Source organism: Lissotriton vulgaris, chromosome 4_1 (assembly GCF_964263255.1).
Source record: "Lissotriton vulgaris chromosome 4_1, aLisVul1.2, whole genome shotgun sequence".
NCBI classification, from domain to species: domain Eukaryota; kingdom Metazoa; phylum Chordata; class Amphibia; order Caudata; family Salamandridae; genus Lissotriton; species Lissotriton vulgaris.
Genome location: NC_141691.1, coordinates 800,052,308 through 800,074,297, shown reverse-complemented (window position 1 = coordinate 800,074,297; position 21,990 = coordinate 800,052,308). Strand labels below are relative to the sequence as shown.

The window sequence follows — 21,990 nt, the reverse complement described above, 5'->3', positions numbered from 1 at the left end:
TTTATGGACAGAATGTAAAATTACAGTTGATTGGTCTAGTGAAGAATCTCCAAGAGATTCAAAAACAGGAGCACCCTCAGATGACGTGATGAAGAAATATCATCAAGTAATTACATTTTTGAAAGGAAAGATACCTCCAAAAGAAACAGATTGGATAAAAATAGATAGAACTACTCAAGAACCAGATGAATCTGTTCATGCCTATTATGAAAGGTTATTGCAAGTATTCAAGCAGTATAGTGGATTTGAGAGTATTGGAGATAAGGATATGGGGCATTTTGTATATCGATTTGTTACAGGACGGAAACCTGAGATTAGTCAGATGATTCAACAGCATAAGATTTGTTGGCAGAATAAGACCATAGATGAGATGAGATATTGAAGTATGCTAAGTACTGTGGTGATGACATTGAGGATAGACATAAGAAACTGAAAGAAAAGAAGATGTGGGCACAAGTGAAGTTGGCAGAGCTGCAAGGAGTAAATCTAGATGGTCAAACAAGTAGACAGACAAAGGAGCATAGTCAGAGTGATAATATGGCAAGTAATGGTAAACAAAAGGGACGAATGAGCAGAGAGGATCCAAAGAAAAGGTTTCCCTGTCATGGATGCGGAAAGCTTGGACATTGGAAAAACTATGTGTGTGGGAATAAGGCTGATTAGAATCTGCGTGCCAGGTAGTATGGGAGTTGTTATTTAGAATTGTTTTCCCCAAAATCTACCATGTAAAAAGAATTAATGGAAGCAATGAAAATGCTAATGAACTAATATGTAAAAAAAGAGCTTGTTTTTCAGAAATAGTAGGTGACATATTCAGTTCATTGATATCTTCAATGGGAGACATACTAAATTCTCATAGAATCCGTCACTTGTCAACAGTAGTTGATCGTCTATTGACTGATACTGCTGGAGGCTGTTTGATGATCAATACAGAAATGGTTGCAATTAAGTTTATGGTTTTGCAAAATCGACTTGCGCTTGATATACCCTTAGCTAAAGACTACTTTACGCGACAGGACACCATTCCAGATTTTAACCCCATACTATATAGTTTTGAAATCATATGTTAGTGACAAATCCTGTGGCCATTTTAATGTAAAATCTGCTGATTGCAAATAACAGTGGGCTGCTACTTCATGCTTTAGTTATGTATTTATTAAAAGTGATAGTTTTTAAAAATGATGTGAGAGACATTCCTGGCCAAGCCCTGATGACAATGCATTTAATGAACGAAGAGGCAAGTCTGCAGTCAAGTTTATCTTATATGTTGTAGCTAGATTTTCATTTTATATGAAGCTAATGTTTAGTCTAGTAAATCAAACAAAAGCATTTTCTGTACGCAGACCTGCTGAACTTACGTAATTGATGGGTCTCTCATACGTGATAAAGAAGAAAATGGCGTCACAATGAATTAAAATACTTGCCCAGGATCACATAATTTGAAACCAGTTTATGGGTCAAGAGCATTAAAATTAAGTTGAGTAGATTATTTAAGTCACTAGACCTGCAGGTCTAATAACATTTTGGGGATTTTTCGAGCCCTGCATACGCAACGTCTGTGGTATAAAGCATAACATTTCCCTCAAGCAAAAAGTCTTACATAAGTATTCTTTTCCACTGAAAGCACACAACTTCTACCCAAACAAAAGCTGGTCTCAAGGTAATCAACATATTGGAGGAGACTAGCCCTTGTATGAGTAGTGCTTCCTAAAGCGCTTTTTCTGTTGATCACTTAAGGTGGAATACAGCTGTATAGTGAGGAAGAGAAAAAGATCCAAACAACGAAAATGACTATCAACCATAGGACACTATGGGAGGTGTCAATATGCGAACAACACTATAACCAGGTCCTGTTAGGGGTAACATTTTGGTCGTCTAACACAGTATAGATTGTAGACAGATTCAGACCCTAATTATAGGCCGATAAAGAGGTTCAAATGGTTTAAAACCGCCCCAGTGAAAAAATATTTAGGCACTCTAATATGACATTGTTTTGTGTTAGACACCTACTCAGAACCCAACGTCATATTATTATAACATAGCCACTCCTAAAACACGCTGTGCTGCCTCAAAGTTCTGGACCTTTCACTTTTCAAATTATGGCAACCGAATAAAAGATTTATGACTGACTGACACTTTTCAATGTTAGAGTGGATCACCCTCCAACTAAGCATTTGTGAAAAACCATCTCTAAAAAAAACCCACATATTAAATGAAAGGTCATATTTTGCACCTCGACGGATGAGGATAAATTCGGACCCTCTCTTATGTAAATATATTTATTCCACGCCTAAATGCTTAAGAAAACGTAGAAATAAGAGTCTCCTAGATATGCAGTTCTGTCACTATTACCCATACACAACTGCTGTCCTTCATATATTAATAATGTTAACTACCTGACTTCAATTGCTATATGTACCAACAAGGCTAGTTTTGTAGAAATTCTCTGACTGAAATGTTATTGTGAATAAATAAAATATTACTGTGCCGCATTATTTACATCAGTATTGAATAAGCCAGACATGCACTATGATGGCAGGTCTCCGAAAATAGGATTTCCCATCATGAAACGTTCTGTGTAGATTGTTCCGTTTTTGTTTGCCTGCTAAAAGATGAGGATCAGATTGCATTTTGTGAATGACTAGAAGGAACACAGCACATTAGCTCTACATCCCATACATTACAACACAAGGTTGACTCTACCCTCTGGACAGAAACAAACACACAGGAATATTCTAGTAAGCCCTATCCACCCTCCTGGGGACCATATGAGGCATTGCTTTATCCCAAATTATCCTTGCTATTTTTTCTATCTTCTAGGAGAGGATATTCGGGACAAGCTGTTTGGAGGACGGGAGACTTTCCCGCTGGGATCAGGAGTGTCTGTTCCTCTGCAGCATGAGATATCTTGCCAGGACCTACAGCCCAGCGCGGCGGTACACGTCTTGCCATGGGCCTCTCCTCCAGTCGCATATGGTCGTTCTTGTTACTGGCAATGGTGCAGCTTGACGGCGGGCGGTCTTTCCCCATTATCCGGCTTGATGTTGGATAGCCTGGAGATTGGTCCACATAAGCGGAGGGGTGGAGCCAGGTCTCCCTCTGCTCCTGAGGTGGTCTCAGTGGGATTGTGTGTGATTTTGGCTAATTTCGTATTCAGAGGCTTTCTTTGATGCCTTTGCTTTCTGTACTTTTTGTAAAGGGCAGTGGGACTTACTGCAGCCTCCACTGGGGGGAGAAGGGGGGGGGGGCGCGTTCAATGTGCCCTTTTTTGCTTTTTGTCCATCTGCTTCTTCTTTCAGTTTTGGGAGGTACGTTGAATGTACATGCTCAGAATTTGGCTCTCTGAGCATGCATGCCCTTTTTTCGTCTGGCTGGGGCATTCAAGAACACACCTGCCACATATATAAATAGCGAGCATGGGGATAGGTAAGCATTATTTGGTATGATAAGCTGGCTGGTTTTTCTTCTTGTATTTGTTGCCAAGTATTTTGCTGCCATTTGGCTGCTGTTGGTGCTTGATTTGCTGCTGCTGCTGCTGCTATTCGCCATGGGGAGGCATCCTTCAACAAGCATTTACAATGCAATGGATTCGCCTTTGGAAAAGTTAGAGCTATTGGCATTGTAAATGACAACATTTGTATTTATGTGTTGGTTTTGAAAACAGATAAATAAATGGCATTGTCATTTACATTGCCATTAGCTTAATCTCTCGCAAGTGTGAGACCTATTGCATTTGCACCCACACATACACACAGAGCCACACACACACACACACACACACACACACACACAAAGGCACACACACAGAGCCAGCCGCACACACAAACACACACACACAACCAGCCAGCCGCGCACACACACACAGCCAGCCGCACACAAACACACAGCCAGCCGCACACACAGCCAGCCCCGCACACACAGCCAGCCCCGCACACACACACACACAGCCAGCCGCACACACACACACACACACACAGCCAGCCGCACACAGCCAACCGCACACACACACACAGCCAGCCAGCCGCACACACACACACACAGAGCCAGCCAGCCAGCCGCACACACACAGTGCCAGCCAGCCGCACACACACACACACACACACAGAGCCAGCCGCACACACACACACACACACACACACAGAGAGCCAGCCGCACACACACACACACACAGAGCCAGCCGCACACACACACAGAGAGCCAGCCGCGCACACACACACAGAGCCAGCCGCACACACACACACACACACACACACAGCGCCAGCCGCACACACACACACACACACACACACACACACACACAGAGCCAGCCAAGGCTGCAAAGAAGATAAAAAGTAACTGGGTAATATAAAGGAGGTACAGGAATATGAGTAGTAGAGATTGAAAAGGTGTGTGGCACATGAAGAGGTCTGGCAACAGGTTATGAGGTAAAAAGGCTGAGTGGGTGTTAAGGAATGGGTGGGATCTGCAGAGTGGGAATGAAAGTTGTCAGGGGTGGAAGAAAGGAGCCCAGGCTGGGGTTCAGGATGAAGGGAAGAATAGCAAGCGACACAGAAGGCAAGGAGCAGTATTAGCACTCCATGTGACCTCACCCTGGACAACCGGACAGAAACCGCAAGAATTCCAGCCCACAGATTTACATATTCTGCGCACTAATGCACCCCTCACTGGAGAGACTAAATTGCATGCATCCTAGCATCAGAGCGCAGACAGCAATGGGGAGGGGCAAATGGAGCAAAGAGGCGGAGATATTACCTGTAGCAATGGAGGAGGGGGCACAACTGGGTGCCCTGGGCTATTATCTAGAGCAAAATGCTTGATCTCAAAGAAAGCCCTGTGCACCAATTAAGCATTAAGGCTATTTTAATCTGATTTTAAAAAAATCAGCGTAGTCCGTTCCTCCTACTTCCTGGCTCCAGCCTCAGGTCTGCACCCCTTCACCTCTTGCCTCTCCGACCTCTGCAGTCTGCAACCTCTGTGAAAGCTCCGGTCAGTTTCCCGGTAGCTTCACTCCAGGAGGTTTCAATGCGCCGTTTGTACTTAAATTGCCGGTACCTCACCAGCACCTCCAGCTGTTAGGATGCCGGTCCAAAGAAAGAACAGCCAGTGGTGAGATTCGGACACAACGCTGCGTATCAACGCATCAGCCGGACATCAAAGGGCATTAAGGGAGCCACCATGAGGCACTCCGTAAACCAACACGGAGCTCCATGATTTCCGTGATTGAGAAGTATGTGCCCATATCTTGATGTCAAAATTGGACTGATTAGCGGAGCAGAGAGCACAGAACTATCGCACTGCTGGGAAGCAGCACCTTGGACACAATGAACAAGATGACGGGATTTTGACACGGAGAGGTAACCGCCCGAGCCACACGGAGGAGACCTGCCGGCAGGTACACTATAGCGGAGCTGCTGTTCAGGCGCTGTCAGACAATAGCCTGCATTGCTCCCTAATACTAAATTTGTTGGAGGTACCCACTAGTAGTGCCGGATGGCGCGGCTATGCGATGACAGCGGCAATAGCGGTGAAGGTAGGACTGCTACCAAGTGCTGTGACCGCTGCCCACAAGCAGCAGAAACTTTCGGTATAGGGCAGGTTCACGAGCACTACCGGCGAATTAACTTGAGGGCTGCCGGCAGCCTGAAGCAATATCATCCAGTGCGGCCGACCGACGGCCATCCGGAGGCCGCTGCAGTGATTAAACACTTACGGGGAGAGGCTTCAGAGTGCGCTGACCACAAGACCCCCAGCGCTAAATTGTGTTAGATGACAGGGGCTTGATGCAGGATGGGCCCGCTACTCCAGCATGGCTGATGAGCTTAGTGAGTACAGAGGGAGCAGGCCTGCAACGTGGGAGGAGATGGATGACTGCTAAGCATTCTGCTGCCCAGGCGAGACTTTGAGATCCAATGTAAATGTGAGGCAGCACTGGGGAAGAGATCTGCTGCATGCGGTTGCGTGGCTGTATGGAGGCCCAGGGCCTATGATAACATCTCTGTGGGGGCCATCTTGAGAATGGTTTGACTGTGGCTGCAAGTACAACAAGCACCTACGGGCACACGGACAGTGGGAGGGGGGGCGGAAACACGAACAGCGGGAGGGGGGCAGGAACGGGCACACGGACAGCGGGAGGGGGGGCAGGAACGGGCACAAGGACAGCAGGAGGGGGGTGGTGAACGGACAGCGGGACATCGCGCAACCCACCCCTGCAAAGGACACTTCCGAAATGGTGGAAAACAAAGCTTGAAAAAAAATAAAAAATAAACACCGCCCACCGCCGCATGACAATCGCAAGGGGGCGAGATGAGTAAAAATCACGGGAGCGCCCACGAATCTGCTTGCAGAATGACAAGCAGATCTCTCTTCCAATGGCTAGGTTCCATTTATGGAGCTAGCCAATGGAAAGAGAGGGCGGGACAACACACACATACTGTAAACATTAGATTTCGCCTGCGCCGAAAAGCTGCGCGGCGCAGCTTTCGACGAGGCGAAACCTAAAAAGGAATAACGCCTCTTTTTCCCGGTCCCCTCCTTTTCAGCAGATGGGTCTTCTTCTCCCTCCCCTTTCCGAAAAGGCATCAGCAAGGGAAGCGGAAGAGGAGAGAACTCAGAGCATTTTCCGGGAAACTTTAAAGACCTTTAAAGAGGACTCCAGGAAGGACTCTGCTAAGGGAATGTCTGCTAGCCTGCAGATCTCTTTTCAGCATATGATGTATCCTCAGACAACAAAACTTTTCTTCTGGATCCTGGCCTTAAAGGGAAGTATATCTCCAAGGAAATATTACAGGACATTCTTTCTCATATTTGGGAAAATATGGGATTTCCTCCAGTGAAACAACCTTCTTCATCTCAGGGCAATTGACTTCTGTAGTTTTCTAAACCTCTTAATGTGGGTCTTCCTATTCACCAGTTGAGTTTTGATGTCATCAGGAATGAGTGGATGCATCCTAAGAAGATTTACTTGCCGAGATTTATGACAAAGCTTTATCACTGGCATGGAGGCTGTTCTTCCAGATGCTGTCCAAGCAGATTTGATGGGTCATTCTTCGATGGCAGAGAATGTTCTCAAAGACCTGCTGGGAAAAAGTGGACTCTTCCATAAAGAATTTTTTTCTGGTTCTCATGTTGAGCTTAGAGCTTATGTTTATGGGGCTTATATCACTCAGTTTTTGATTACACACTTTAAGTTGCTCTTTAAGGCAGTTCAAGAAGAAAATGATTGTCTTCCTCTACTGGAATCTCTGGAACGACAGACTGTATACTCTCGAACATAGCCTTTGATGTGGTGAGATCCTCACTTCCGGTGTGTGGAGCATCCATTTTGGCCAGGAGAAACCTGTATTTAAAGGACTGGAATACAGTTGCAGCCCAAAAAGCAACAGTCCTTGAAATCCCTTTTGATGGGCAGAAATTGTTTGGAGCAGGCTTAGTGGAGAAGCTCCATTGCCTCTTCAAGGAAAGGAAACAATCCTCGTCCTTTAAAAAAGAATTGCTGGAAATCTTTATAGCAACCATCAAGGACGCAGATGTTCAGTCCGTCCTCTATATCCCAGGGTAAATCATCTTTGTTTCGTTGCTTGAAGAAACAGAAATCGGATGCAGGCTCCAAGACACAGAATTCCTGACTATGCCGGGGAGCAGGCACCCTTGCAGGTTGGCGGAGTGATAAGGGAATTTTTCTCACATGGAGTTCCTGAACCACAGACAGATGGGTATTCATCATTGTTGTGAGGAGTTACTGAACGGAATTCCAGAACCCTCCAACTCCATCAGGAACAATCCTCACCCGTTCCCCAGGATTCCACAAAAGAACGTGCCATGATTGATGAAATTGCCTCTTTCCTCAAGAAGAGAGCAATTTGCCCTTTGCCTTGGTGGATAAGAAGCCAAGTGTCCCAGTCCATTGTCTTCCTGGGTAGGAAGTCGTATGTGGGATATCATGTAGTGATAGACCTAAATGCTCAGAATCTATTCATCCCGGATGTCTAATTCAAGATGGAAACCCTTTAGAGAATTGCTCCATTAAATCCATGTTTCATGATTACCCAGGATCTAAAGGATGCTCACCTGCATATACATGTTGCTCAGCAAGACTGGATTTCCCTCAGATCTGATGTAGGGGACAGTTTATGGTCATTCCCTTAGGCACAAAATCATCCCCATGGTTTTCACCAAGATGATGGCTCTGGTTCCCTGTTCACTTACAGGGTATTCAATCTTACCCTTATCTTGACAACTGACTCCTTAATGTCCCGTCTGTGCGAGAAAACTTTATTGGATCGATTGGCCCTTCCCTTAAATTGTCCCAAATGTCAGTTAATGCCCTTGAGAGATTAGGTTCATATGGACATATTCAAAACAGATATTGCAATAATCATTCTTCCTCCAGAAAGGATCACTCTTATCCAATGCCTGTTCAGGTTGCTTCTTTCATCTTTACAGGTGCCGGCTCGACTGTGTCTGGAGGTCCAGGGGCTTGTGGGCGGCATGACTGTTCACAGTCCCCTGGGCTCGCCTACATTCTACACCAATTCCTTCGGAATTTACACAGGTTCTACTCTCAGAACCAATGCTTAACCCCTTCCATGCTCATGACGAGCTCAGCTCGTCATGCAGCAGCTCGTGTGCTCATGACCACACCCACTAACATTATGGCCCAGCACAGGAGGGGAAACCTGCACGCAGCGATGTGGTTAATTTGAGCTGGTGATTTCCAGTGATCAACACTGGCACTAATGTCAGTCAACCACGTGGTGGTGTTGTTTGTCTAATTTTAAGATGAGCACAAACATTGTGTTTAATAATTCAATGTACATTTAAAACGGCAATTCAGACTATTCCATGCTATTCTTACAGCTTTTGGTGGCCTGGAGAAGTTTGAATTGTTACACTTGTAGCAGTGTGATGGTCAGTAGTTGTACTTGTATTTGTTAAGAATAAACTGTCAGGAGCACAAGAAAGAGGCTTCACTTAAGTTTATTCTCATTAAACGAGTGGCCTCCTGGAATGCACCCTTCATCATGAAAGTCCCAAAAGATAGCCATTGTTCAGAACTCTTCATGCTGAAGGATACCAGAGTGCAGATACCAAGAGTGTTTGAAGCAAATGAACGAATAGGTAGAAAACAGTAAAACATAACTATACACACACACACACACACACACACACACACACACACACACACACACACCAGAGTGTACAATAAGTATCACATAGAATGTAACACACCTACATAGCACGTACCAGTACAGTTATTGGCAGTGGGTGATGCAAGCTGCGCTGCAGTGGTCTCATGGGACATGTTCATTTTTACAAATTAAGCACTGCAGAAAACTCACCCCTGGATTACTTGGTTCCCCCTCTCTAGTCAGGTCACGCAACGTTTATGAAAGAAAGAAAACAAATACTGCCAGCAATAAGAGATGCTGAGGGAATAGGTTTTGGGGCTTTACAATAAAATAACAAAATGTTCACAAATATTACACTTTTTTCAAAAAAAAAAAAAAAAAAGTACAATATTGAGAGCATATTCGATAATACAATTTGGCTGTTAAAAAGGGTGCACGTACTTCCATGTGCCAATCGTTCTCAGCCAGGTAACACTGAGCCACAGCCTGGTCACAGCTTGCGATAGCTGCAAACTCGTCACACTGCTGTGCTCGGTCCCCTGCCAAACGGCTCTCTGCAGTCTCCTCGTATATATCTTCAGGGGCAAGGACGCCACCATCATCCTTAACAACCTCACTCTCAGACATCACCTAAAATTGCACGCGACTCGAGCTCAGGAGAAACTCTACAGGAAACAGTCATGGCCCCGCCTCCGGCCGCTGGTAACATTGTAAACTCCCGCAGGACAAAAACTCCCACGGTGCGTCACAGTTGAGTATAGTGTCTGACAGTACATAACTGCTAAATGTGGACGTAGACAGTGCAAGACTGTAGCATAAGTAGAACCGCGATGACCTCGCATTAAAAATACATAAAATGGGGTGGCCATCTTCAACATAGCGCCACAAAAGGAGTTTGCAGTAGCCACAATGAAACTTTCCATGGTCGACAGCTAATTGAAAAAGAAACAGTCAAGTAACTGAACATTGTAATAAAACGTAAACTTAAAACATGTTTCTATAAGTTATTTATATATAAAAGCATGTTAGACTTTTCCCTGGTAAGCTTCTGTCGTTCGCGTACGTTGATAATTACACTTAACTACATAGGTTTCCTTTGTATTTAATGGAACGCGCCACCATTTCAAGATGGCGCTTTAGCGTGCGTATAGACTACATTTTTATAAAGCTCATATTTGTAGTACTGTCTAGCTAGCTACATATTAGGCAGGCTGTGCAGGAAGGAGACACCACTCCGACGCAGGTAAGATTGCTAAAAGTCAGAAGCTTCACAGCCAACTCATTGGCGTCATGTCCAGACATAACAGGAACTGCAAACAATACAGACACAAACACTTGGCGCCTTGCTGAGTTCAGTGACAGGTTCTCTTTCTTAGAGGCCATCTTCGACTGTAGTTGTGTTAGAGAAACAAGTGTATAATAGTTACGCTATGAAATGCTTACATGAATGATTGGTTGATGAAAATATGAAAAAGAGATGTAGCTGAAAATTATAAAAGAATGATTTGTCAGAGGGTCTCAGGGAATAACTATAGGAGACTCAAATCTGGCAGGGTTGCATATTAAACATATTAAAAAAGATATACAGTGAGAACAAGACTTCCAACTTGCATTGTAATTTTGCGGTCTACGTCTAGCTCTCATCTTACTGACGACGTTCAACACTGACTGATTACCGTGCGTGTTCCTTCCACGATGTACTATATATTAAGGAAAGTAGTCAACAAAGACACGTTTTTTACTTGTGACTACAAAAACTCTGGTGTCACGAGAATGTGTGACACATTTTCTAAGTGAATCGATGCGTGACTGCAGTCACGGTAAGCAAACAACTATGCTTTTAGAAATAGCTCAACGGAAACTTATATATTCAGGTAGTTTCACTATACTGTGTAGTCTTTTCAAAATTCAAATTACCGTTACTGTTTTAGAGCTCTTTCTAAAAGTGTGCAATTTTTATTGCATTTTTTTTCTCTACAAATTTAATTGACTGCAGCGATCTCTAATGTGATAAATGAAAAGTAGCAACACTCCAAGATGGCTGCTCCGTTTGCGTTAGGACTATGATTTTCCGCGGCTCAGGTTGTTGTCTTGTAACCTGACCTTCTCATAGACTACTTACTACCGTGATACCGTCTTGTCCTTGCACATGGTGAAGGAGGCCTTTCAGCAAGTGGCAGTGAGGATCAGCTGGAGACAATGAGCGGCACATTGTGCGCCAATGCCCTGCGACAGGCAATCAATGCTATGTGGCGTCCGCCCGGCTTCGACCGGGTGATGAGCAAGGTACAGAGACACTTAAGTTCGCCCACACTTCTTACCCATATGTGTGGTAATGTAAAGTCCCTAACTGGTTAGGTTGTTATATTTTATTTCAACATTTATACAGTGATTTTTGATGCTATGCGGGAAGTGTTTTCATAGCTGCTAGGTTTCTAAAGTCCAAACTATTCTGGTCCAGGTGTTTTTTCTTTGAATTCTGGAACTTGTACTCTTGTTTAGGTCTCGCCTATTCTATCCCGCAGGGATAAATAGGCGAGATTATAGTAAGCAGAAAAGAAAAGTCTACCTAGCTGCAGATCGCGTACACTTCATGTGACTGTGAGACAGGTGCGGGCACAACGCCAGCCACATCACACACCACCATTTGTCTGTGCCTCAACATCAGACTTCAAAGGCTGCCGCTCCTCCCCCCCCAATCAGATTTCAAAGGCTGCCGCTACCCCGTTCCCCGCATCAGACTTGAAAGGATTGCATTGCCCTGCCACAGCAATGCAGAGAGCTTGTGTTTGCCCTCACGTGCTTCTCTCCAGTGTGGTTCACTAACATCCACATTCCTCAAATCCCTTTTGCCTCGCTTCCCCACCGGCACCCTGCGCGCAGCAGTCACATTTCTCGTTGAATGGCACGAGCACTCTTTAATTTTTTTAAATAATTTTTTTATTGATTTTTTACATGTCCAGCATTTCAACACTTGATGGCAAAAAACAACCACCCATGAACAACAGAACAAACTGTTTGAGGCATACCAGCTCGGTCATTGGTACAATATTTCTGTGCCATACCACATACCAGTAGATGGGCGGGCATGTGTCCTTACAAGGTGCTTCAGTGTAAGAATCTACTCCTCGCTCCGGCCCGGTATTGCCTTTACTCCTCCCCTTTGCCAAGCCCAGGATCGTCTAGTGAATTTACAGGACTGCATTCTCAGTCTGCCCTAGTCCATGGGCCACATATTTTCGCAAATGTTCTGGGCAACCTTGGCCAGGGCCTGGTTCACCAGTTTTTCATCCCTCCTGCATGAGTCCATACTGGACTCCCACTCACTCGCCATGAGACCCGTAACACCGGGACTTTAAGTGGGATAAAAAACTGGCGGTGTCTCTCAAAGGGGCGTGGCCAATGTAATTAAGGGCTTGGATTACAAACACACAAGCTAAAAATCTGTGCTTGGCATTGTGTGCCGCCCGAATTGTATTGTGCTTTATCCGACATTGCATTCAGATATATGATACAAGAAATACCTACAACAAGTCAGGACTATTGGCTTTGTCAATGGTTGTTAGTTGCCTAAGATAAATAAGCTGCAACGATGGCTTGTGTTTTCTTTCGGTTTCACGATGGGGCTCTGGTTCACTGTCCGCCCTTCCTTCTCTCGTTTAATGCTTGCCTCCTTCGTTCACTGCTGGCAGAGCCGCACTCTTCCATAAACATACGAAAACTTCTCAAAATTGTAGCTCATTTCTGACATCTGACGTTTTCCGTGTGCAGACTGCAGCTCAGTCGCTGGATACTGATCTATCGCAGTAATGTGTGAGCCGTCCGTCCTCAACAAACCATTTTCCACAGCCTGGCTGTAAACGCACCTCCCTCCAAATGCTTGTTAGATAAACCATCAAAACTGCATCCTTCAGAAACCTCTGGAAATGGTAGCCATCACGCGTGGAATGAATGGGCATATTCTGGGTATCCAGCTTTATGGTGCATCCACGCACCCAATTAAACTGCATGTTCATTATAATGATTACAAACCTAATGCGTGTGTGTGGGAACCACACAGCAATCGCAACATAAAGGGCGCGCTGATCGTGAATCAAGTGCTGTGTTTGTTTGCGCTCTGCGTGTGCATTGACAGCTTATCTCTCCAGCACATGTCAGGGGCAGTGTTCCGTGTATGAATAGAGCCGGTTCATTGACTGAAACATTCCTCCTTTATTGGGATGGTTTAGCAGCTCTTGTCAACATAACCCTCCCAGATGTTCCTTCCTACAGCGCACACGCGTCCCCACAGCAAACCTTCCGGAAATAAATCAACGCTCCATTGAGGGGCGCTCTAAAACTAGGAGGACGCATAAACGGGACGCTGATAAGCAGCGCACATGGCAATTCACCAGTGAGCCAGCAGCATCACACGCCCATTGACAACAGTGATGACTTCACAGAGTTGATCCTTTCTCCCACCCTTAGCCTCTCCCAACCTTCTCTCCCGAGGGATTAGGGCAGCCGAAGAGGGTCTACACAGAAAGCAATCAGGGATAGTACAGTTCTTCTGACTTACTGTCCTTTTTGCCACCTTCTTAATTTGGGCCGGGGCAGCTGAAGTACAACAGTGCTATTTAGGGTTGGTGTCAGCCACCGGTAATTTACGTTCATTTTGATAGGGTGGGTTAATTAGTAGAAGCCCTTCAACTTGTTCTTTGAGGTCTCTTGCTAATACTTATTCATTTCTCCCTCTCGCTATTGTGTGTTTTTTCTCTCTGTCTGTCTAATTCCTTTAACCTCATTCTCTGGCTCATGCTTTTTAGGTCGAGCTTGCTCGACTTTTAGTAAAAGGGGATCTTAAAAGTGCAACCCAGCCTTTGCTTGCTGGCTACAAGCTTGAGTGCACGCGCAGCCATCTGTCTTTCCTTCGTCATGGGTAATTAAACGCCTCTCTCCAGGCAACCTTTCATGTCCGGCGAGCAGGCCAATGCCCCCATGCTGTTGCAATAACAGGCTCACGTTTCACCCGGCCCTCTTACCACTACAGAGACACAACTTAACTTTTCCAGAGTCACCATCATTTAAAATAAGACTTATTAAATATGCTGTTTGTGTGTGTGCATTTGTTTCCTGTTTTTTTTTTTTCTGCTTGTGTAACAGGAATTTAGCAAATGATATTAACTCCTGGGCAAAGCACAAGCTGCGTCAGTTTATATAATAATAACATATATAATTAATAGGCAATGAGGCAAAACGTTTTTTTTTTAATGCACCATTGGAAATAATCTATTATGTATCCCGTAGTTGACCTTTGCCTGATGACATTTTACCAGCCTTTTATTTTTAATTTAAAGTGAGAACAGTCAGTATCTACAGCTTGTGCGCACATCATGATACCTCATTGCTATAAACAGCTAACGCCACCCCCTTCTCTGTGGGATCGTTAACTTTTCATCCCATTGAAAGCACTAATTCTTAGGACTGCTAAAGAGACTCTTTTCCTCAGACCCTGCGCTTTGACAGCACCAGTGCTTGTGCTATAAAATCTATGTATGCATAGGTTTCAAAGCTAGCATTTTGTGTTTTTCCCTGTCAGCTGATGCATTTGAAATGATTAGTTGGTGGCGTAGACTGGAGCTACTGTGTTTTCTCTTTCCCATAACACTTTATTTTAAAAGTTCGGAACAGGCTCTTGTGACTTGGGGCTCAGCATAGTTAATTAAGGAAGTGCAATGAATAAGTCATCTTAGATAAAGGACCTACTTAACTCTCTCTACAACCCTCTCTCTACACCCCTCTCTATCTCTACACCCCTCTCTCTCTACCTCTCCCTCTCTACACCTCTCTCTCTACACACCTCTCTCTACACCCCTCTCTCTCTACACCCCTCTCTCTACACCCCTCTCTCTCTACACCCCTCTCTCTCTCTACACCCCTCTCTCTCTACACCCCTCTCTCTCTACACCCCTCTCTCAACACCCCTCTCTCTCTCTACACACCTCTCTCTCTACCTCTATCTCTACCTCTCCATCTATCGCCCTCACTCTATCTATCGCCCCCACTATATCTATCTATCTATCGCCCTCACTCTACCTATCTATCGCCCTCACGCTATCTGTCTGTCTATCTGTCTCACTCTATCTGTCTATCTATCGATCGCCCTCCCTCTATCGCCATCACTCTATCGATCGTCCTCACTCTATCGCCATCACTCTATCTATCGCCCTCACTCTATCGGTCTATCTATCTATCTATCTATCTATCGCCATCACTCTATCGATCGCCCTCACTCTATCGCCATCACTCTATCTATCGCCCTCACTCTATCGGTCTATCTATCCATCGCCCTCACTCTATCGGTCTATCTATCTATCTATCGCCATCACTCTATCGATCGCCCTCACTCTATCGCCATCACTCTATCGATCGCCCTCACTCTATCGCGATCACTCTATTGATCGCCCTCACTCTATCGGTCTATCTATCGCCCTCACTCTATCGGTCTATCTATCTATCGCCCTCACTCTATCTATATGTCTATCTATCTATCGCCCTCACTCTATCTATATGTCTATCTATCTATCGCCCTCACTCTATCTATATGTCTATCTATCGCCCTCCCTCTATCTATCTATCGCCCTCCCTCTATCTATCTATCGCCCTCCCTCTATCGCCCGCCCTCCCTCTATCGATCGCCCTCCCGCTATCTATCGCCCTCCCTCGATCCCACCATAAAAGGAAGGACTTCTTCCTGCTTGTGGAACGCAACTCCATTCAATCCTGGAGCCGCTCTCATACTGTGAAAGCAGCTCCAGGATTGGTTGAAGCGGGCTCACCCAGTGCTCCTTTTGAGGCTGGGGGCATGTGTCGGCAATCCTCTGCTGTTTCACAGCCTTTGGATTGCTGGGTCTACAGTACACATGTCGGGCTGGCCAATCTGACATGCCCACTCTAGACCAGTGCTGTCATCCTGCATTTGCAGGATTCAGCCTCGCCTCCACCCTCGCGCTATACACAGCGCAAGTCGATGCAGTGGTGATCCAGCGGCGCACCAACAACGGATACTCCAATACCATATTTTCACCTGGGCCCATCAATAACACATACACTCAAATTCACCTGGGTAGCCGCTGGGGGTGTTTTGTTTATTTCATGAATTGATCAGTACTGCAATAATTCGTACCCCACCCTAAAGTTGCAATCTCATAAAAATACGAATTCTGATTGGACAGGCAAGGGGTGTTTGGTCATCACACCATGATGGCATAGCACTTTTCTTTGTTCCCAAAGCCATCCCCTATTAATATGCATTTTACATTATTCCCACCCGAGTTTATTCACAGTTGAAACATTTTTATCAATAATGTTCATATGACTTCAGCCACTGCACTTCTGACATCTGGGTTCCCAGAGTTTAGCGGTCAGTGCCCTTGGATGTGGTCCAATCATGGGAGGTAGCAGTTACACATGCGCAGAAGGCTTTCACTCAATCAATCGAGTTATGGGAAGAAGGCCCAAAATACGAACTAATAAGAGGTCAAAAGAGAAAATATTAATTCAAGAAATAAATGATTTCACTGTATACCACCTTTCTCTACTCTATTTCCCTTTATTCATTAGTACTTCCCCTGCATAAGCTCATAGTAACTAAAGCGTTTTCTAAATAGCAAAGCAGGTGCCATGCATGTGGGTCTTGAGGATGCCATGTTAGTGCATTCTGCTCATGCGCAAGAGATTCCTTCCAAAGCTGTACAACATCACATTCCGTAGATGCAATTGAAGCATGCGCAGTAAAGTTTTCCCTGTTAGAGCTGCGCTTTTAGTCCGCTTTCCATATTAATGGTTAGAAAACACATAGGCAAGCTTCTTTGTCTTATTTATGTAAATGTAATCACAAAACACAATTAATAATTCATGTTAGTAAATTAAAACGAGTGAATTGAGTCCGAGCAAATCTCCCATAAACGAGTCCTTGCTCCATCAGTGACATTTATTTGTCTTTGCCTGCTTCGCTTACAGCAGGCGGGGCAATGCTCCTCCGCTCCCGAGGAGGAGCCGCCCCTGCTGTACTTGCTTTTCCTCTCCTGTGCCTTACATCCACTGTCTGTCCTTTGCCTACCCTGCCCTCCTCCCCATCTGTGTTTTCTTTCCTCCTCCAGCTCTGTTCTTTCCCTCCACCCACCCTTCTTCCCTGTCCGTGTTTTCCCCACCTTTCCTCCTTCCCTGTTCATGATTTCCATCTCTGCCCTCCTCCAGCTGTCCGTGCTTTCCCACCCCCTGACCTGCTGGCTCCGCCGCGGCCCGATCACCTAGAACGCCGAGCTCGAGGATTGTGAGCTATTTTATCTACCTGATTGGTAACAAGACTGTCCCGCTACCCTTTTCCCAATCCAGAGACCAGAACCGAGGGGACCCCTGAGTCCAGACCTCCTTGTACCATTTTACCGTACTTAAAGAATTGCTTATAAAGTATCGTTGAACCTTATCCTTGTGTGGTGTACGTCTGTGGGGGCGAAGTTACTTGTCTGTACGATCGCTGGAGACGGCTCTCCCCGGAGACCTCTCCCCTTATCCTCGGCCGACCCTCCCGGTCCGTCTAACAATTCCCCTGCCCTCCTCCTTCTGACTGTGCTTTCCCCCGCTCTCCACCCGCAGATCATGCTTCCCCCTGCCCTCCTCCCACTGACTGAGCTTTCCCAACCCCATCCACCTCCTGCTGACCGTGCATTTCCACCCCAGCCCTGCTGACCATGCTTCCCCACCCCCTCCCTGCTGACCGTGGTTTTCCACCCCAGCCCTGCTGACCATGCTTCCCCAACCCCTCCCTGCTGACCGTGCTTTTCCACCCCCACCCTGCTGACCGTGCCCTCTCACCCTGCCCCTGCTGACTGTGCTTTTCCATCTCCTCCCTGCTGACCGTGCTTTTCCACCACCCGCCCTGCTCCTGCTGATCCTGCTTTCCCACCACCTGCCCTCCTCCTGCTGACTGTGCTTTCACACCCCCACCCTCCTCCTGCTGACTGTGCTTTCACACCCCCACCCTCCTCCTGCTGACTGTGCTTTCCCACCACTGCCCTCCTCCTGCTGACTGGGCTTTCCCACCCCCACCCTCCTCTTGCTGACTGTGCTTTCCCACTCCTTCCCTTTTCCTCCTGACCTTGCTTTCCCGCACCCGCCCATCTCCTGCTGACCTTGCTTTCCCGCAGTCACTCACCTCCTGCCAACTGTGCTTTCCCATCTCCCTGCCCTCCTCCTACTGACTGTGTTTTTCCATCTCCCCACCCTCCTGCAGTCTGTGCTTTCCCATTACACTGCCCTCCTGCTGTCTGTGGTCTGTGCTTTTTCACCCCATCCTCCCACTGTCCGTGTTTTCTCACCCACCCCACCCTCTGTGCTTTCCCACCCACCCCACCCTCTGTGCTTTCCCACCTCCTCCTTCCTGCCGCTCTTGTTCTCCCACCCCGCCCCCCTGCTGTCGTGCTTTTCCCCTATCCACCCGCTGTCCATGCTTTCCCATTCCCCTTACCCCCTCTGTCCTGCCACCATGCTCTCCCACTGTCCATGCTGTCCCCCCGCCCTCCAGCTTTATGTGCTGTCCTACCCGCCGACTTCCCGCTGTCTGTGCTGTCCCACTCCTCCACCCTCCTGTTGACCCCCCCACTTGAGCCAATCAAGCGAACCATGCCAAACCCCCGCCCAAAGGGCTGGTGAGGGTCCTTTGGTTAGCTCACTTTGGTGAGCTAACCAAACACCTCAAAGCGGAATTCCTTCTATCATTTCATCCTCGTTCCAGGCCATCTATCCATCCATTCACCCTTCCATGTAATAATTCATCTGTCTATTCCTTCACCTTTCCATCCACCCACCCGTCTCCATCCAACAACGCTTTTTCCCATCCATCCACTCATCAATTCATGTGTACATAAATTATTTCACTCATTTACCCATCAATATATTTATTTATCCATCTAATCTTCCCCCCATTAATTTTCTCCATTTGTTCACTCTCCTCTCCCCTCTTTTACTTGCTCATCTTTTCACTGTTTCCTCCAACTTTTTACACTATAATCTATTGATCCGTGCACTCTTCATCCACTCATTCTTTCAATCTGTACTGTACCTTTCAACATTTTTCCTTCTTTCTTTTCACATTTCCTTCCTGTCACTATACCATCCTCATACTTTTCTATTTTTCTCCTTTCTGTCTACCCATTTTTATTTTTCCTTACTTTTTAGGTCTCGACTATTGTATCCCGCAGGGATAGATAGGCAAGATTATAGTAGGCAGTTCAAAAACTCTACCAAACTTGCGGATCGCGTACAGTTCATGTGAGCTATGCGCGTGCATGCCATCGCCAGCCACGTCACACCACCATTTGTCTGTGCCTCGCATCAGACTTCAAAGGCTGCCGCTCCCCCGCCCACCCCATGCCACAGCAATGCCGAGAGCTTGTTTTCCACTGTCCCTTTGTCCCCCACCTCTCATGTTCTTCTCTTCCTTGTTTCACTCGCTTTTTCCCTCACTCGCTTTTTATTGAATACATGAACTTATTTCCCTCCCGGTGTGCCACGGCCTTCATAGCTCCACCTTTCTCTTTTTTCCCCCTCTTTTCTGCTGCAGTTTCTCTTCCATTTGTCTCTCTTCTCCCTCTCCCCCTGTTTCACATCTTTATCTCCCCCTTCCCCCTGCCTTGGCATCTCTTTTTCTTTCTCTCTCGATTCCACCATTTCTCCTACTTTACCCTGCCTCACTCTTTTCACTCTACTTTCCGTCTCACTCTTTCCTTTCTCCCGTTTATCTATTTTCGCCATTTCCATTCTCTTCTTCTCTCTGTCCCTTACCTCTGTTGTATCCTCTTTCGCCCAAGTTATCCGGTCTACCCTCCTCTCACCGCTCTCCCCCTCCCCGCCCTGCACTCTTATGTTCTCTTCGCGTCTCCGCGGTTTCTCTACCTTTGCTCCTGGCGGTCTCTTTTTAAGGTCTCCCCTGGACGTTCTTCCACCAGAGAGGCTCAGCCCGTACCCCATCACGCCTCTCTCATTGCCACCCCACAGAACTGCCACCCCCGGGCCACAGAACTCTGTCTGTCCTGCCCCCCCATCCCAAGGGCCTACATTAACACTCCTGACACTGGTAACTCTTGCCATTAGAAGTACAATGAGGCGCTTGCCGAGGAGCCGCCAGTATTTGCATGTTTGTATAGTGCCAGGTACAGCTCATAACTTTCTAAAAAGGCGCTTTAACATCCCCCCATATTTCAGTTCTTGTTTCTTGAGAGAATGACCCACAACACCCCCACACACACAACTCCCCCCGCGTGCACATCGCACACCATTTGTCTGTGCCTCGGCATCAGACTTCAAACCACCAGCCACTTCATGCGCGCCCCACTCCCCCTACCCCTCCCACAAAGCAAGATATTTCCCACCAGCCACTTCACGCGCTCCGCAGGTCATAAACAGGCCCATCTGCTCGTGAATCAGCCCCCCTCCCAGCGCTGCCTGTCCTTCTTCAAAGGCAGCTTGTTTTCCATTGCCGACAGTTTACAGCATCGGCTGTCTACCTTGATAGTGACGCTCAGCTTTCCTAAAGTTCAATGGGTCAGTGCACCCCGGGCTGCTGTTTAAACGGCTCCGTAAAGAAGATGCTGCCATTAAATATCATAAATAAGAAAAGAAAACAAATTAATACAGTTTTAAAGAAAGGTGCTTTAATGTTTTGTGTGTAGTGAGTTTTTCATGTTCGCTAAACACGAGGGCTCGTGTGCAGCTTTCTTTCCACTAAAGTCCTGCACCCCTCGCCTTGAGCGCTCCATGCTGCTTCCCTCACCCTATTTACTCTCTCTTCTTCGTGTGCTGCATTTTATTCCACTCGCCCAGACCTGCTCTCTGTTGCTCCTTCCTCCTGCCCAGTGCTTCTTCGTCCGTGGCTTTCTTTAGATTTTTCACAAATTCTTCTCCCCAACCTCTGGCCTGTTGCTCTGCTGCACGTTGCTCTCCACGCCTGCTCATCAAAGGGGAAGTAACAGGAGGCAATCCATCCGTCAACAGACCTCATCTGCTAGCAGCCACGAGTACTACACATTTAGGGAATGTAGCTATCTCGTTCTTTTTATGCAACTTCATGGATTCCTCATTTTTCATGCTTGTACTTTTCGCAGTGTTGTTTACTGTTGTTTCGACTAATGTTCACACATTCACTTGCATCTGTTTTTTCTTGAGAGAATGACACACAACCCCCCACCCCCCCCCCCACACACACACACCCACACACACACCACCCCACACACACACCCCCACACACACACTCCCACACACACCCACACACACCCCACACACACACACACCCCACACACACACCCCCACACACACACACCCCACACACACACCCCCCACACACACACCACACCCCCACACACACCACACCCCCACACACACACAACCCCACATAATTACAGTGCACTCAATGCAACATACACTCCAAATACCACTCAGCTCCACATAATTACACTCCACATGATTACACTGCGCTCAATGCAACATACACTCCTAATACCACTCAGTGCCACATAATTACACGCCACACAATTACCCTCTACTGATTACAACATACAATACCACTCAGTGCCACATATTTACACACCACATAATTACACAGCACCCAATGCAACATACACTCCAAATTCCACTCAGTGCCACATAATTACTCGCCACATAATTACACTGCACTCAATGCAACATATACTCCACACAATACCACTCTGCCACATAATTATTTGCTACATAATTACACTGCGCTTAACTCAACATACACTCCAAATACCACTCAGTGCCACCTAATTAGACGCCACATAATTACACTGCTTTCAAGGCAACATAC

General features: G+C 46.4%; 2 protein-coding genes across 2 annotated transcripts in view; one reads left to right on the top strand and one right to left on the bottom strand.

Moving 5' to 3' along the window:
* The window catches only part of TDP2 (tyrosyl-DNA phosphodiesterase 2), a 177,150-nt gene extending 167,310 nt beyond the window's left edge, over window positions 1-9,840 (bottom strand). Inside the window, exon 1 of the mRNA XM_086965131.1 lies at window positions 9,570-9,840. Coding sequence (XP_086821257.1) covers window positions 9,570-9,755 — 186 coding nt within the window. The 5' untranslated portion in view covers window positions 9,756-9,840. The remainder of the gene's footprint in view (window positions 1-9,569) is intronic.
* A 1,297-nt stretch (window positions 9,841-11,137) lies between these two features.
* The window catches only part of ACOT13 (acyl-CoA thioesterase 13), a 55,771-nt gene continuing 44,918 nt past the window's right edge, over window positions 11,138-21,990 (top strand). Inside the window, exon 1 of the mRNA XM_086965129.1 lies at window positions 11,138-11,414. Coding sequence (XP_086821255.1) covers window positions 11,328-11,414 — 87 coding nt within the window. The 5' untranslated portion in view covers window positions 11,138-11,327. The remainder of the gene's footprint in view (window positions 11,415-21,990) is intronic.